This window comes from Mytilus trossulus, chromosome 5 (assembly GCF_036588685.1).
Source record: "Mytilus trossulus isolate FHL-02 chromosome 5, PNRI_Mtr1.1.1.hap1, whole genome shotgun sequence".
In the NCBI taxonomy this organism is placed as follows: Eukaryota; Metazoa; Mollusca; class Bivalvia; order Mytilida; family Mytilidae; genus Mytilus; species Mytilus trossulus.
Genome location: NC_086377.1, coordinates 14,202,603 through 14,219,077, shown reverse-complemented (window position 1 = coordinate 14,219,077; position 16,475 = coordinate 14,202,603). Strand labels below are relative to the sequence as shown.

The window sequence follows — 16,475 nt, the reverse complement described above, 5'->3', positions numbered from 1 at the left end:
GTCATTGTTAGTATGAGCTTTATTTAAAGTAAGTTCAACAGGATAAATTTCTTTAGTATACATACTGAAGACGTCATTTTTTAGAGCCAATATCTCATCCAAATATCTAAAAGTATTGTTAAATTTTTGTATCAAATGCTGTTTCGATAGGTCTTTGCTAACTTAAGTCACAGATTGTAATTCATAGCAATATAAAAACATGTTCGTAATAAGTCGTGAAAGTAAGTCCCCGTTGAAATTCCGAAGACTTGACGATATACGGAATTTCAAAAGCGAACAAAGATGTTAACAAGTAAAAATTCAAGAGCATATATAGTATCATGGCATGTCCAATTGACATAGTTCTTTTGTTTATTGCTACTATAAAAATGACCTAAATTAGTTTGAACATATGTACTCGCATTTAACTTTTTAAATGGCCAGTGAATTAGTGATGTGTTTTTTACTGAATAAGAATTGAGGGAAAGTGATATATAGGATAGAAACATCAAAACCTTGAACAGATTCAAAATCACAAATATATGCATGCAATTTATCAAGAACTTCCAATGATCTTTTGACACGTTTTGAACAATTCATTATCAGTTTTTTTTTTATTGTACCAAATGTACTAGTAAGTAGAAGTAGAATAGACAATGTAGTAGTGGAACAATGGCTTGAAGATGAAATAAACCTATATTTGTAAGTTTTTTAGTGTAGTTTCGGAAGCCTGTACATATTTGGGACTTTGGTTCTGCTTGGAAAGAAGTAGCTAAAAGTTTGTGTTTGTTACAGATCGTCTGAAAAATGAAGTCAGTTGGCATGTTGGTGAATTCGTGATTTCCTTTTGCAGAAGAACCTCAATATAAAATTTACGTCAAACAATAATGATATAATTAGAAGCTTTTTCAGCCAGGACACAAAGTGGCTAGTTGTCATACTACAAAATTAGATGGAGTGAGAGAGATCTAAGATACGTACTATCTGAACAACAACCCCCTGTCCATCCTCTGTCGCATATGCAATCACAACTTGTGTGATAACAAGTTTGTATACTTCCATGGCCGCATGACGTCCCTTGATAGTATATTGTACAGCAATCTAGATTAAGAAATAAACACATGCATCTGACAAAAGACTTTTGTAGAGACATATTCTGAAACCAAATGAAACCAAACATGTGTCAAAGTACTGTAATACGATCTATGAATATTGCATTGATCAGTACAATCGTTGATTTTGTGATCAATATAGTAAACAATAACTACCAATTTTTGGATATACATCAATGAACATTTGATTTTGGACATTTCGAACTTATATTTTGGCATAACACTAGATCATATTTTTTTTCATAGAAACGTTGAAGTACTCTAAACCCTATTGAGATATCTTCCTTACGTATATCAATTTCCTCAATGTTACAAATAAACTCCTCAAAGATACCAGAATTATCATTTGTATTTACGCCAGACGCGCGTTTAGTCTACAAAGGACTCGCCAATACGCTAGAACCAAATAAAGTACGAAGTTGAAGAGCATTAATGACCAGCAAAGGTCAATGGTTATATGCAATTTGATACTTCAATAATGAGATAATATTTCTTGTTATTTTTTATTTTGTTTCTGAAAAAATAAGTTAAAAAATGGATTCTTTTTTTTGTTATTTAAATTTGTATATTTGTTTTAAATTATTTCCTAATTTTATGTAAGAATCATCCTTAAACTTGAATAAAATTTTATGAACCACCAAAAATATATTTATGTATTGATCTTACCATATTTATCAACCACCACTAACCAATGCAAAAGAATACCTACAACAAAATAAGTGTAAAAAATACATACTGTATAATTAATAAACTAGAAGCTATCAAGAGCCTGTGTCGCTAACCTTGGTCTATGTGCATATTAAAGATCGCCCCTAGTTTTTGGTGGGATTCGTGTTGTTTATTCTTTAGTTTTCTATGTTGTATCATGTGTACTATTGTTTGTCTGTTTGTCTTTTTCCTTTTTAGCCATGGCGTTGTCAGTTTGTTTTAGATTTATTAGTTTGACTGTCCCTTTGGTATCTTTCGTCCCTCTTTTAAACAAAGGACACAGATGATTAATGACAAAATTGTGTTTTGGTGAAAGTGATACTTTGTAGATCTTACTTAACTGAACATTTTTGCTGTTTACAATCATCTCTATTTAAAACGTACTTGGCCAATTAGTTACAGAGGAAAATATTTTGTTAAAATTTACCAAAAAAATCTAAATTTATGAAAATTATTTAAAAATTGACTATATAGGGCAATGACTCCTTAAAGGGTCATCTGACCGTTTTGGTCTTATTGACTTATTTGTGGATCTTACTTTGCTGAACATAATGGCTTTTTACAGTTTATCTCTATCTATAATAATATTCAATATAATGACCAAAAATAGCAAAAATTCCTTAAAAATTACCAATTCAGGGGCAGCAACCCAACAACTGGTTGTCGGATTCATCTGAAATTTCAGGGCAGATAGATCTTGAGTTTTAAGCTCTGTCTAAAATGCTCATAATGCTTTGGTTTCAGAGTTATAAGCCAAAATCTACATTTTACCCCTATGTTCTATTTTTAGCCATGGCGGCAATCTTGTTTGGTAGGCTTGTTCACCGCACACATTCTTTAAAAAAGATACCTCACTTATTATTTTGGCCAAGTATGGTTAAATTTGGCCTAGTAGTTTTAAAGGAGAAAATTTTTGTAAAAGATTACAAAAATGTTAAAAAAAATAAATGGACAAAAAATGACTATATAGGGCAATAACTCCATGGGTAATGTTGACTTATTTGTAGATCTTACTTTGTTGAACATAATTGCTGTTTACAGTTTATCTCTATCTATAATTATATTCAAGATTATAGGAAAAAAACGACAAAATTTTCTTGAAAATTGCCAATTCAGGGGCAGCAATCCAACAACCGGTTGTCTGATTCGTCTGGATATATCAGAATTGTTTTAAATGCTTTGGTTTCAGAGTTATAAGCAAACATCTACATATTACCCCTATGTTCTATTTTTGACCATGGCGGCCATCTTGGTTTGTTGACCGGGTCACGCCACACATTTTTTTAAATTAGATACCCGAATAATGGTTGTGGGCAAGTTTGGTTAAATGTGGCTCATAGGTGTCAGAGAAGAGGTTTTGTAAAAGTTAACGACGACGGACGACGAGGCCGACGACGACGGACGCAAAGTGATGAGAAAAGCTCACTTAACCCTTCGGGCCAGGTGAGCTAAAAAGAATTCGGAAAATTCCAAACTTTAAAGTATTTGAAAAAAGGTCAGTCAATAAAACCTGGATGAACGCTTGAATATATCAACAACAAATTAAATGGAAATAGCATTGATATATTCATGATTTTATATAGGTATAGTATAAAGAAAATTGCAGTTGAAAACTAGCGAAACCTTCCACTCATAGGAGGTAACCGAATATAAATCTTATTGTCCACAATACTTTTAAATGTATTGATTGTTATAAAGGCAAATACGCATAAGGCCACCATATCACAAATGGAAAACACTTCAAACAGGAAGACGGCAACCCCTAAATTACAGGCTCCTGATTTGGAGCATGCACAATATACAGAAAGAGGCGTATGTATAGTTGTATAGTGTTTGTTCTTTCATATCGTATAAAACTATACATGAGTTTTGACTCACCTCTTTTATTATTTGTATAAAGTGTTTTACATTCCTGTATCTTTAGACTATAACATATGACATTGCTTACGTTTCACAATATTGAAATAATAGCACTAGCATTATATTGCAAATCTTTAAATTTTGAAATATATCTACAATAAGTATTTTTTTACGAATTTATGTTAGTATTGTCTTCTTAGACTCATTATACTATACAAATTGGGACACTTGTTTTGTATTGACAATAAATAAAAAAAAAGTCTATCCATAATTACTGAAAACAGTAGCCGTAACATATTTGTCAAGAGAGCGAGTTGATAACAGTAGATTTTTTTGTGTGTCTATTACCATAAAATGAATAGGTTATTTGAACTGCTTGTTATGTCATTCTAAAACGTGACCTTTTATATCAAGCATAATTAACGTTTTTTTTACATTTATAATGCAAGCATGCTACGGTTATTACCACCATTCGGATCCTGTTAGATAGATGTTTAAAGTGGTACCCAACACTTTCACTATATTAATTTGGCTCGTTTAATTTTCATAAAATTTTGACAAAGTATTTACTTTGACCCTTTTACAAAAATATAAAAAATTCAAAAAATTTGAACCAAGCGTTTTGTCAGAAAAATTACACTGGTTATATAGCAGTTTGACAAACACTTATTTTGATCATTGAGAAGCTTTATATTGCCTTCACAACGCAACGTATTAAAACGTTTAGCTGATATTACAGAGTTATCTTCATGTAGTGTTAGGTACCACCTTAATTGGCAATCGTATTATATTTACTAGTCACTTTGGTCATGTTGGAGTTTATATGAATATCAATTATGTGGTCATTTCAATTAAATTTACTGTTTACAAATATATGAATTATTCGAATTTTTTATCCTAGGCATATACTACCTTAGCCATATTTGGCACAACGTTTGAAATTGTTGGTCCTCAATACTCTTCTACGTTATACTTATTACAATTTTGAGCATTGTATTGTACCGATGAATTCAAGAAACACGTTTTTTTTTATCTGATATTCACAAAGAATAAATCTACTGTTTGTTTAATTAATACGTACTTAAAAATTGTAGTTCCATGTTCTGGCTTATCTTTAACTTTTGTGACATTAGAATACACTGATAAAAGATTAAACGGACAATATTGAAACTGTTTCAATAAAGCGTAAATAATTTGGTTTGTAAGACTGGGCACTCCCGATAAGATAAGGATACATGAAATTAAGATCTACTTGAAACGACTTTTTATTTCACCAATTAACAAATGCGTGTAAACAAAACTGATATTATGTATCACTTGTTATTTAACTTCTCTTATTACTTCAACAATTCCAATAAAATATTGTTGAACTATTAGTATACGTATATGCTAAATTGCTGTTTGGATAACTTGTTTCGAAGTATTTCCCGAGGGTATCACCAGCCTAGTAGTCAGCACCTCTGTGTTGACTTGAGTTATCATTGCTATGTTTATAATTATAAATTAATTGATAACAAAACTTTGAATTTTTGAAATATAAAGGCTTATCCACCTCAGAAATAGATTATCTTAGCTGTATTTTGGAAAATCTTTTAGGAATTATTGGTCCTCAATGCTCTTTAACTTCGTACTTTTTTTGGCCTTTTACACATTGTTTTTCTTTCAAGCGTCACTGATGAATCTTTTTGTAGACGAAACGCGCGTCGTGCGTGAATATAAAATTTAAATCTTGTTATCTATGATGAGTTTAGTTGGTGTCTGGTTGTTATTTCTTGTTACATATGAATAATAATGTATAAGACACAATTCAACCCTCGTACGACATGAAATATTTCAAACGATTTAATACTTTTAACCATCACTTTTTTAGTAATAAGGTTTGCCGTCTAATTTGGTTATATGAAACTATTATGAGTGGATTAACATCTAACTATACGTCAGTGTAATAACAAAAGAAACGGTATCGTCACCTGTACTAAAAAAAATCAGATGTGACTGTATAGCCTTCATAATGTAATGACTTTTAAAATAAATTTCAACACGTCTTACTTTAAGCAAACACTAGATAAATAATTTCATCATAGACTCCAGGACTAAATTTTGTATATACGCCAGACGTGCATTTCGTCTACAAAAGACTCATCAGTGACGCTCGTATCCAAAAAAAGTTATAAAGGCCAAAACAAGTACGAAGTTGACGAGCATTGAGGATCAAAATTCCTAAAAGTTTTGCCAAATACAACTTAAAAAGTACCTATCCATTTTTAAATACCGAAATCACGTATTTGAAATGACATACTCATTGGATCATTAATTTTTAACAACTTTAAAAATATTCTTATAAGACTAGAAAAAAGGAGGTGTATTAAATCACTGCACGAATTGAAAACCCCTTAATACAAAGGAACGGAGATTGTCATCATCCACACAGCACAGTGATCTTCAACGTGAATCATACGCAAATCAAGAAGACTGCTAGTATCGTTTCTCTTATCTTGATACAAATATATAACTAAACGCAGGAGATTGTGAGACATAAGGAACTTAACAGTGAGAGTCTGACCAAATGTTGTCCTTACCTTTCTTTGAGCTACTCACGTGTGCTACATTTTTAAGTAAGTGACATAGATGTATTCCATTGAAAAAACCTACTGCAAAGACTATCTTTTAAAAAGTACACTTTACAAGTTTTCTGGGCCCCCTCTAACAAGCATTGTATAACTCAGTTTCATATACCTTCCTGAATAAATAATAAGATATGTCGTGAACGAATAAAAGTAACATTTAATAAATTTGTTATTTGAAACGTAAAGCCAACGATGTAAAGTACAAACATTGTCTGTTGTCTGTTGTCATTTTGCGTACCCTGCAGCTTATGTCAATAAGCTATGCTTTCTCTTATATAATTGGTTTTAAGAGGTAAGACCTAATCTAATGCAATGATTTTTTTAAATAATAATGCGTATTTGAACATTTTGAAATATTCATATAAAACAGAATCTAGCCTTAAATATTTTTAGTTAAGACACATATGGGATCAACAAAGACACATCATCTTATCATTAATACATCATATGTTCATAAAAACTAATATTGCTCTATGCACATGCATGTCTGCGTAGTGTATTCTTTTAGTTGTTAAAAAACCCCACATCAATACAACGTAATTAACAATTGTAATTTGTTTGTTTACAAACATTAACAGGCAAAGGGCATGGGTCATCTAAATTGGGATAAATTTACATGAGACTGGCATTACCTGTGAAATGGGGACGAAGTATGTATGTTTTTTTTCTTCTTCTCATAAATCAAACATGTTAAAAGAGAAACGGAAATACCGTAACGTTTTCGATTTTGGTTCTGTTGTTAGGGATTTAGTTGTGACGTTATGACGTCATATTCAATGTAAAAAAAGAAACGCTGTCATTAGGTAACGTCTTTTGGATAACAAACAATTTTTAAAAAATGAATTTTTAAAGAGTTCCTTTCTTAGGCTGATAAATATACATTTTATTCAAAGTCTCATGCAAACAAGACCGCAAACGGAAATAGATTTCTGCGCAGAAAATTAAAAAAACGCGACATTCCGGATCCGACATTTTTCAATACGATTTTGAGTTCATTAGTACAGGTAGCACATGCATGTAATCAGTATCTTTCATATATTTGATTTTAAAAAGTTAAAAGGTTGAAAAATAATTCCTAGTATGTGTATCCATGGCAATATTCTGCATTTATTTACCATAAAATATTGCAAAAGGTGGGGTGAACATGTCACATATCCCCCTAAAATTTGGATCAAACTAGACTTTCAATAGACGTATTTACACTTGTATGCAAATTTGTCCGCCATTACATAACATCACACAGGTTCCCGTAAACTTTGACTTCATAATTCAAAACATATGACGTCACAACTAAAAAGTGATTGTTGCTTGACGTCAAAAGGTTATTCGGAGGTGATATAAGGTCATTCGGAGGCAAAATACAGCTTAATACCAAAAGTGTAAATACGTTTATGCAATTAAGTGATACCTTTTTAGAAGCTGTTGACATGCATCTTCCAAATTATCAATTAAAAAATGGGTGTATTTCATTTTTTCGTAAAATCTAAATACAAAGTTCGTGCAAAAAAAAGTTTACAATAATTGCCGGACCACTGTATGGTATGGGCATACAAAAACAGCCTATATTACATAACCTTGATGTTGATATAAACTCAATTCAAAGTCTATGAATTTTATTGCACACTAGCTGTCATATTTGAAAATTACACAGGGGCCAAAATGCGAAACTACACAACTAACTGTGGAGTGCTATCACAATAAAAAAATTCCGGAAATTTTCCCGATTTTTTTTTTAGTTAATTTTCTTCTGTTATTGGGGATTATACGTAGTTTCTCAAAACAAAAGTAAACACGGACTCGATTTTAAATTATGTATTTCCTGAACGTCTATGAGGATATTATATCAATATAAAAAAAAATAAAAAAATAATCGATTAAGTCCTAGTTCAAACATGTGTCAAATGATTCCCAACAAATCTTATCTGTATGACCTAGACATGATTTAAAATCCCTCGATAGTTCTGTAGTACAAGACTATAATTGTGATAATAATTGTAGTGAAAGGTAAGCAGGCTTTCGTGTATTATAGGTTATTTTATTTATTGGTAAACGTTAAAGTTTCCTTTTAATGATAAAAAAACATTTTATGAATTTTGTTCATCTAACACCCAATTCCTAGTGCTTGTAGTGTTTGCTCGTATTTTTTTTACAGCTGTGTTTTCTTTTATATGTTTTTGGTTTTTCATTAGAATTGTTTAAATTGTTTAAAATTTTGTTACGTACTTCGTAATTATAATTTTTCTATATGTTAAATTTTGTAATCACAGCCGATTCACTAACCATCATTCTGATGAGATATTTGCTATCAATGATATGTTGATTTTTAAACTACTGGTTCCTCAAAATTATCCTAATATTTCATCTCATAAGCGAAACAACTTGGGATTTGTTTCTGTAAAAAAAACTGTTGGATACAGGGAATTTTACCACTATAAATACTGTTTGATAGCGGATAAATTGAGTCTCAGGAAGACTCAAAGTAAAGGAAAGGAAAGAACAGAATTTTGGCATACGTTATATAATCAAGGCATCTAAATGATGAAAATATACCGCACATTATGTAATAGTCTTAGCAAAAACCGTACTGTATTTACAAGATTTTTAAAACCCGTTTAACCTGTTAACAAATTTTTTCTAATCCTGTTTCAAATACTTTCCGTTCTAAATGAACGGATATGTCGGATACGCGATAACGAATAAAAAAACCATTTAGTTAATGTGAAGTGTTCCGTTTGAAAGTAAAAATTATTGTTTGTTGTCAGTTTGTGTACAGTGCAGCTACGTCGGAAGATATAATCTCTAACATAATTAAAAGAAATGACTATTTTAAATAATAATGCGTTTGAAATTGCTGTTTCATTATTGTATTTAAATTATTCATATAAAACATAATGATCTGTGTTACTTAGAAACATATTTATTTAAGTTTTGAATACAACCAAAAAAGCAAAGAGTTTTCATTATTCATCATTCTACTCTCATTGATAAAACATGTTTAGTTTAGCGATTTTTGCTTGATTCTAGATAAACTATGCAACGCGTTTTGGGGATGTAGAAGCAGGTGTTTCCACAAACATTGCTTCTCACACACTGTGGTCAAAATGAATTGTTATTTGTAACACAACTTGCCCTTATTTCCTATTTAGAAACTCAGAACTGGGGTGTGAGGAATAATATAAGACAAGCATATTATCTCTAATGAGTTAGTTTGAGTTTAAACCATATAAGTCTAAATGTAAACATGTATGTTTCGACATAAAGGTTAATGACACGAATGTATGTATGTATAGCATGTATATGTCTTTATATGTGTACATTTGGTAATAAAAAAAACCTAGTATAACTATAGGTTCTCTCTAGCCTCAAATACTTTTTAGTTAAGAAAGTAATGAGATAATAAAAATCATTATCATATAAATATATAACAAGATGTGGTATGAATGACAATTAGACAACAATCCATCCAGGTCACAATGTGTAAAAAATAAACAATTATAGTTCAAAGTACGGTTTTCAACATGGACGATGGCTCACACTGAACAGCAAGGAATACAGGGCACCACAATGACTAGTAAAAAACAATTCAAACAGAAAAACCAACGGTCTTATTTATATAAAAAATGAGGAACGGGAATCACACGAACGATCGACAACCACTTCGCTCTTGACTTACAATTGTAACATATAATATGCAGCGGGATTAAAGTTTTAACAAGAGACAACCTGCTCATCGATCAAAACAAATACACAACTAATATTGTTTTACGTACATGCAAGACTGTACAGTATCACCTATTTTGTTTTAATAAAAACATATTTGTACCTCATAATTGACGATTATAACTTGTTTGTATACAATCATTACCAGGCAAAGGACATGGGTCATCTAAATCGGGATAAATGTGCGTAAACAAACATTGTATAGTACACAGTATCACAAACAAAACAAATACATGACTAGATTTATATCTTCTGAACGTCTGTGAGGATATTATAAATATTAAATCAGTATTGAAAATTAATCAATCACACCTTGAGTTCAAACAAGACTTATCTGTTTGACCTCGACATGATTTAAAAGTCCTCTGTAGTTCTGTAGCGTTAGACTAGTGTGATAATTGTAGTGAAAGGTAAGCACGCTTTCGAGTGTTATAGGTCTTTCAAATAAATTTTTGAATATATTGTCTTTTGGAGAACTTTAAAGTTATCACAGAATTTTTAAATGATAACAAAAACTGTGTGCATTTAAAACGCAATTCCCAGTGCTTGTTTTGTCTACACATATTTGTTTTTACAATTGAATGTTTTCTTTTACAGACATTTTATTTTCTCGTTTGAATTGTTTGTTAAGTGTTGTCAGGTCCTACGTAAATTACCTATACGTTGCACTTTGTAAATACAGCTGATTCATAAACCACGTCTCTTTTGGGGAGATATTTAATATTTAAAGATGTTTTGTTTTCTTTACCTACTGGTTTCCAGAAATTATATCAATGTTTCATCTCATAGAGGAACACAGTACGAATCCAACTAGTATATATACTGTTGGATAGCGGACAAATTGAATTCTCATGAAGACTTAAAGTTAAAGAAAGGGCACAGTACAGAATTTTAGCATAAGTTTAAACTTTTAGAAGTTCAAGGCACATAAAAGGTAAAAATATGCCGCACAGTTATATATTTTGACATTTGCAAAAAAAGTATTGCATATGAACTTTCAGGTCCCGGGATATAACTTCAATAAAACTTTATACAGTAGTAGCACAATTTTAGCTGTAAAAGGAATATCTACATTTATGAGAAAGTGAATTGTCTATATTAACAGAAGTACATCGCATAGGTGCTTTATACGTCATTTTAAAATTTGCTGAAAATGGTCTCAATTGCAATCATACCGCATCTTCACATTTATATTTAAGTATAACTTGTAAAGTTTGCAGGCAGTTTCCGGACTTAACTGTTTTCTGGGAAAATGGGCAGACTTGGTCTCGTTATTTTTGTCATAAGTCTTTATTGTAAAGGACAAGGTAAGACATTTTTTTTTAATTTTCAATAACATTGCGATAGAACACAAACTTAAAAGTAATTTTCTCTGAATAAATATGAGCAACAAAAAATATTTCAGTCGAAGAAAAATATGTATACATTCACAGCCAATTTAAAACAAGAAAATTAGTTAAATTAGTGTACAACACACACACTTTTAGAAAATAAAAAATGACCAGTAAGGTCTACATCAAAAATTGTTGTGAACTCTGGAAGGCTACGCAATTCCTGTATCACTAGCTCCATCCGTGGTTATTGTTAATTGTAGATAACAATATATGATATAAACTGTATTAAGGTATTAGACAGGTCTTCGCAATTAGCGCATAACTTGCATATATCTACTTAACTAGACTAACTTCGTGTGCAGACTAATGAAAATATGTCAGTGCACTGCATATACATTTTCTTTTATTTAAAAATGCCATGATTTAAAAAGAAACACTTTAACATGTTAAAGTTCGAATTTAGAAAACATCCACCATTTCGAGGAAAGCATCAAATAGCATAATTGTTAGTACAACTATTATTTATAGTATGCATTCAATCTGTTATTAATTTAATAGCATTCCAGCATAGTTACATAGTAGCCATGTTCGATCCATCAATAGTTATATATATATGCACATGATGCAGTAGACGGGTCAATATTTGTCACCCTACACAAATAGTTTCTGGTTTATTAATTAAATAGCAATCATCATTGTAGTAATACATTTATGCCAATAGTACGATAATCTGTAGGAAAAACTAAATTTAACTTTTTGTATGTGTAAAAAAATAATTAGTTAAACTGATCTATAGTTCTATTATGTTTTTTATTTATCTAAGTCCATGGAGTAACAGAATTTTTTAGCTGGGATCATGCAGCACACTACGATTCTAACATCAAACAATATGTATTAGATAACTTCAATACAGACTCACACGCAGCTTTCGGATGGAAGTTACACAGTGATACGGATTCACTGAAACTTGTAAAGGATCCACATGGCTCAGGTTATGTTCTTCAAGTATTTTATCAGTCAGGTGAGACTTATATTACTTTTTTACAATCAAATTCAAACAAAACAATCTTTTAAAAATAAAGTCTTCTAAAATGAGAATAACGTTTCTTTGCTAATTTTGAGTACGTTTATCTGGCCAATAAACAAATAAGGAAAAGTGGTATGACTGCCAGAAAGCCACTTATTAACCGAATTCAATTTGAGTGGATGTAAGTGATTATAGACAACCCCGAGCATTGAGAACAAATCCGTACTGTATAGTCGGCTCTAAAAGACACCAACATGTTCAGTTCAGTTCAGTTCAGTTTCTTGTATATTCCTCCATTAAATGTGGAGCACTACCCAAAGGGTATAGTTTGAGCAACTATGTACACCTGAAAATATGTTATAATAGAATTGAGGGAAAAAAACAGTCATATGTATAACAAAACAATTACGAAAAACAAATATGACAGACAGGAACCAACGACAACCGCTAAACTAAATGCTCCTGACTTGGAACAGGCAGATGGAGAATGAAGCAGGGTTAAAATATCATTCATCAAACCCTCCTCTTTTAATGTCGTAAAATGTTAACTTTCTTTGAACCATTGATAAAATTAAGTGCAGAAAAAAAAATTGAAAAAAATATAATTTCTTAGCTAGCTTTTAGATCATTCCTAAAGTATTGTTTAATGGCACATGCAATTGATTTCAAACACTGATTATACAGAGCAAATCTATTTTTTTCATTTGTTTAAGGAACTCGTACTAACTACGACACTCATGGTCATTCTTGTCCAAACAGCGGCACAGCAGCATGCCACAGAGGAGCACAATTTTATGTGATGCCACCGAGTCTCTATCATAAAGGCAAAACTTTTGCTGCCCTTGAATACGAGGTTTGTTGATCTCTTCATTGTAAAGATAATATTTTTGGTGGTGCTCTATGGTTGTGGAAATGTAAGGACGAATTACTTATATCACAGGGAAAATATAATTAAAGAGATCATGGTTATTTATATCAAAGAGACTTTAATTCATTTGTTTTTTAAATCAATAGACGGTTTTTTTTCAGTTTTTTTATTTTATTTCAGAGAAGTACTCTTGCTTTCGAAGATCGCTACCTGACAAACTAAGAACGAGTTATTTTGTATATATACTCATCAACAAGACTAACGCTACACTTTCCCCAATATATAGTTGTTTCATAATTTCTATAATATTGTCAAATAGTTGAAAATGTCTAGAATATTTTAGGCATAACCTTATTTAATTCTACAGTGAGATATTGCATTCTTCACAACGAGAAAACCTTGTTTACAGACATAAAGTATAATATGCAGTAGATATTTTCATTACAAAGAAACGAACAGAGATTAGGAGTTTTTTTGTTGTTCTTAAGTAAATAATATAGGTGCTTATCAGGTTTGAAGTGCTATACTTTATTATTATTATATTGATATATTTTAAGGTATATTTCAAGAGTGGATTTAATTTCGCCATTGGTGGTAAATTACCCGGCCTATGGGGTGGCTCTAGAGAATCATGTAAGGGCTGTTCTGGCGAGGCACACGACTGTTTCTCAACAAGACTGATGTGGCGAGCTGATGGACATTATGAAGTATACGCTTACATACCATACAACCAGGACGGTGGCTTCCAACACTGGTGCGATCGTTATGAACATGATCATAAAAAAGTAATTTGTCCTTCCACCACTTGTGGGACCGAAATCGGAAAAACATCGACCGATTCATTTAAGTTCAAACCAGGCCAGTGGTATAAAATTCGACAAGAAGTGAACCTAGGACATCCCAATCAACATGGACGTGTCACACTCTGGGTTAATGATATACTGGTAGTTAATATGAACCTTGTGCTTCGTCAATCAAGCAGTGTTCATATTGATGGAATGTTTTTCTCTACCTTCTATGGAGGAAAATCGACTGATTATGGAAAACACGGAGACACATATTCCTATTTCAAAAATTTCCGAATCACCGACGAAACGAAGCCCATACATAGTGGCGAATATTTTGTAGGAAAATAAAAGCTACTTTAGATAAGCAATTCTCAAATTCATTCGTACTCCCTCTTTAATCCTCGGGAGCATCTTACCCTTCCTGAGCACCTGAGATCATTATCGTTCGTGTTGCGTAGTCTTTAGTTTTCTATGTTGTGTCATGTGTATTATTATTTGTCTGTGTGTCTAATCGTTTTAACCATAGCGTTTTGTATGGCCAATTTATGGACACGTCCGTCCGTCTGTTCGTCCGTCCGTCTGTCCCGCTTCAGGTTAAAGTTTTTGGTCGAAGTAGTTTTTGATGAAGTTGAAGTCCAATCAACAGGTTCCCTATGATATGACCCTTCTAATGTAAATGCCAAATTATAAATTTTACTACATTTTCACAGTCCACTGAACATAGAAAATAATAGTGCAGGTGAGGCATCCGTGTACTATTGACATATCATTTTTTTTTCTTTTTTTTTCAATTTTTCAATAATTTCACTTCGCATGTGCACATGACAGTTGTAAATTCTGAAGCAGTAATTACTAAAAAAAAATCCAGACAACAAAAACTAGCAAAAATTAAAATAGAAGTATACTCTTTATTAAATTAAATACATTTTTCTGTATTATTAAACTGATTAGAACATTACAGAGAAAGAATGTTTATATTAAAATAAGTATAGCAAATGAGACATTTTTCAACATCAAATGTGGATGACATCAATTAAAGGCAACATTTATGACCTTCAACAATGAGAAAGAATCATACCGTATAATCGGATGCAAAGATATTTAGTTTGAGTTTATACTTTTTAAAGTAAATCATGTCCTACATCTGAATACTAGCTATAATGATAAGGTAGAAATTGTACGTTTTAGTCCTGCTATATACTCTTGTCACAAAATAATATATTGTGTCCGATTTATGTTAGTTCGTTTTATTAGACGTTTACTGTTAGCTCTCTGTGAAGGACAACCCTTCATCTTTTTTTTTTTATAAAACATCTTTGTGATGCGACGTTAGTGAGGCCCCTCATGGTGGTATAAAAGTTATCACGTAATCACAAATCTCTTGCCAATAAAACCAAATAATCATTAGTTATCGTTTTAAACAAGGCTTTTCAATAATCATAAATACAGTGACTGTCTTAGATTATCAAATATTCATAAAATATTTTGTCTTGTAATCAAAAGCAAAATCACAAAAATACTGAACTCCGAGAAAAATTCAATGGAAAAGTCCCTATTCACATGGCAAACTCAAATTAAAAAACACACCAAAAACAAAAGGACAACAATTGTCACATTCCTGACTTAGTACAGACATTTTCAAATATAGAAAAAAATGTGGATTGAATCTGGTATTATAGCGCTAAGCCTCTCACGACATTCTCGTCAAATTCCGTTATAGTTACAACTATGCGATAAATAAACACCATAAAAACGGTCAAGGAATCACATAATCGAAAAATCCATGAGGAAGCTCGTTAGTTTGCAAACGGATACTACCGGTAATTTGAGCGAATATATTCTATGTCCGACCAAAATAATAAGAATTTGTTTTATACAATTACCAACGAGTCAACTATTTACCAGATACCAAAAAGAAGACAATGTAAACGGAAACATATCAACGATAATCACAACTGATACCTATACTAATTACAAATAATAAATGTAGCAAATTTATCCGGGAGACCATCAACAATCATCACACTACTAATACCGTAAATAATGAATTATGGAACGCCGTAGGTGCCTCCAAAGTTAAGATTGTTTATACTATAATTTCTCTCTTATTCCGAGTGATAGGACAACTACTTGAGCATATTTGGTATGTGCGTACCTTGTAAGGTCTTCATGCCCATCAGAAATTTTTCACTTGACCTCAACCTTATTTTATGGATCATTGCACAAGGTTAAGTTTTGGTGTTCAAGTCAATATTTCGGATATTATAAGCAATAGGTCTAGCATATTTTGTATATAGATGGATGGTAAGGTGTACATGTCCAACGGACAGGTGTCATCTGACCTTGACCTCATTTCATGGTTCAGTGGTTTAAGTTTGAGGTTTTGAGTTTTGGTCTTTTATTTAATACTTTATGCAATAGGTCCTTTACTTTAAGTGTACACAAATATGTT

At 31.6% G+C, this 16,475-nt stretch overlaps 1 protein-coding gene across 1 annotated transcript; it reads left to right on the top strand.

The window, feature by feature from the left end:
* The first annotated feature begins 11,219 nt into the window (after window positions 1–11,219).
* Window positions 11,220–14,387, top strand: LOC134718558 (uncharacterized). Its single transcript, XM_063581161.1, has 4 exons — window positions 11,220–11,313; window positions 12,164–12,361; window positions 13,081–13,220; window positions 13,793–14,387. The coding sequence occupies exons 1-4, from the start codon at window positions 11,259–11,261 to the stop codon at window positions 14,369–14,371; spliced, it is 972 nt and encodes a 323-aa protein (XP_063437231.1). The 5' UTR covers window positions 11,220–11,258; the 3' UTR covers window positions 14,372–14,387.
* Window positions 14,388–16,475: the final 2,088 nt, after the last annotated feature.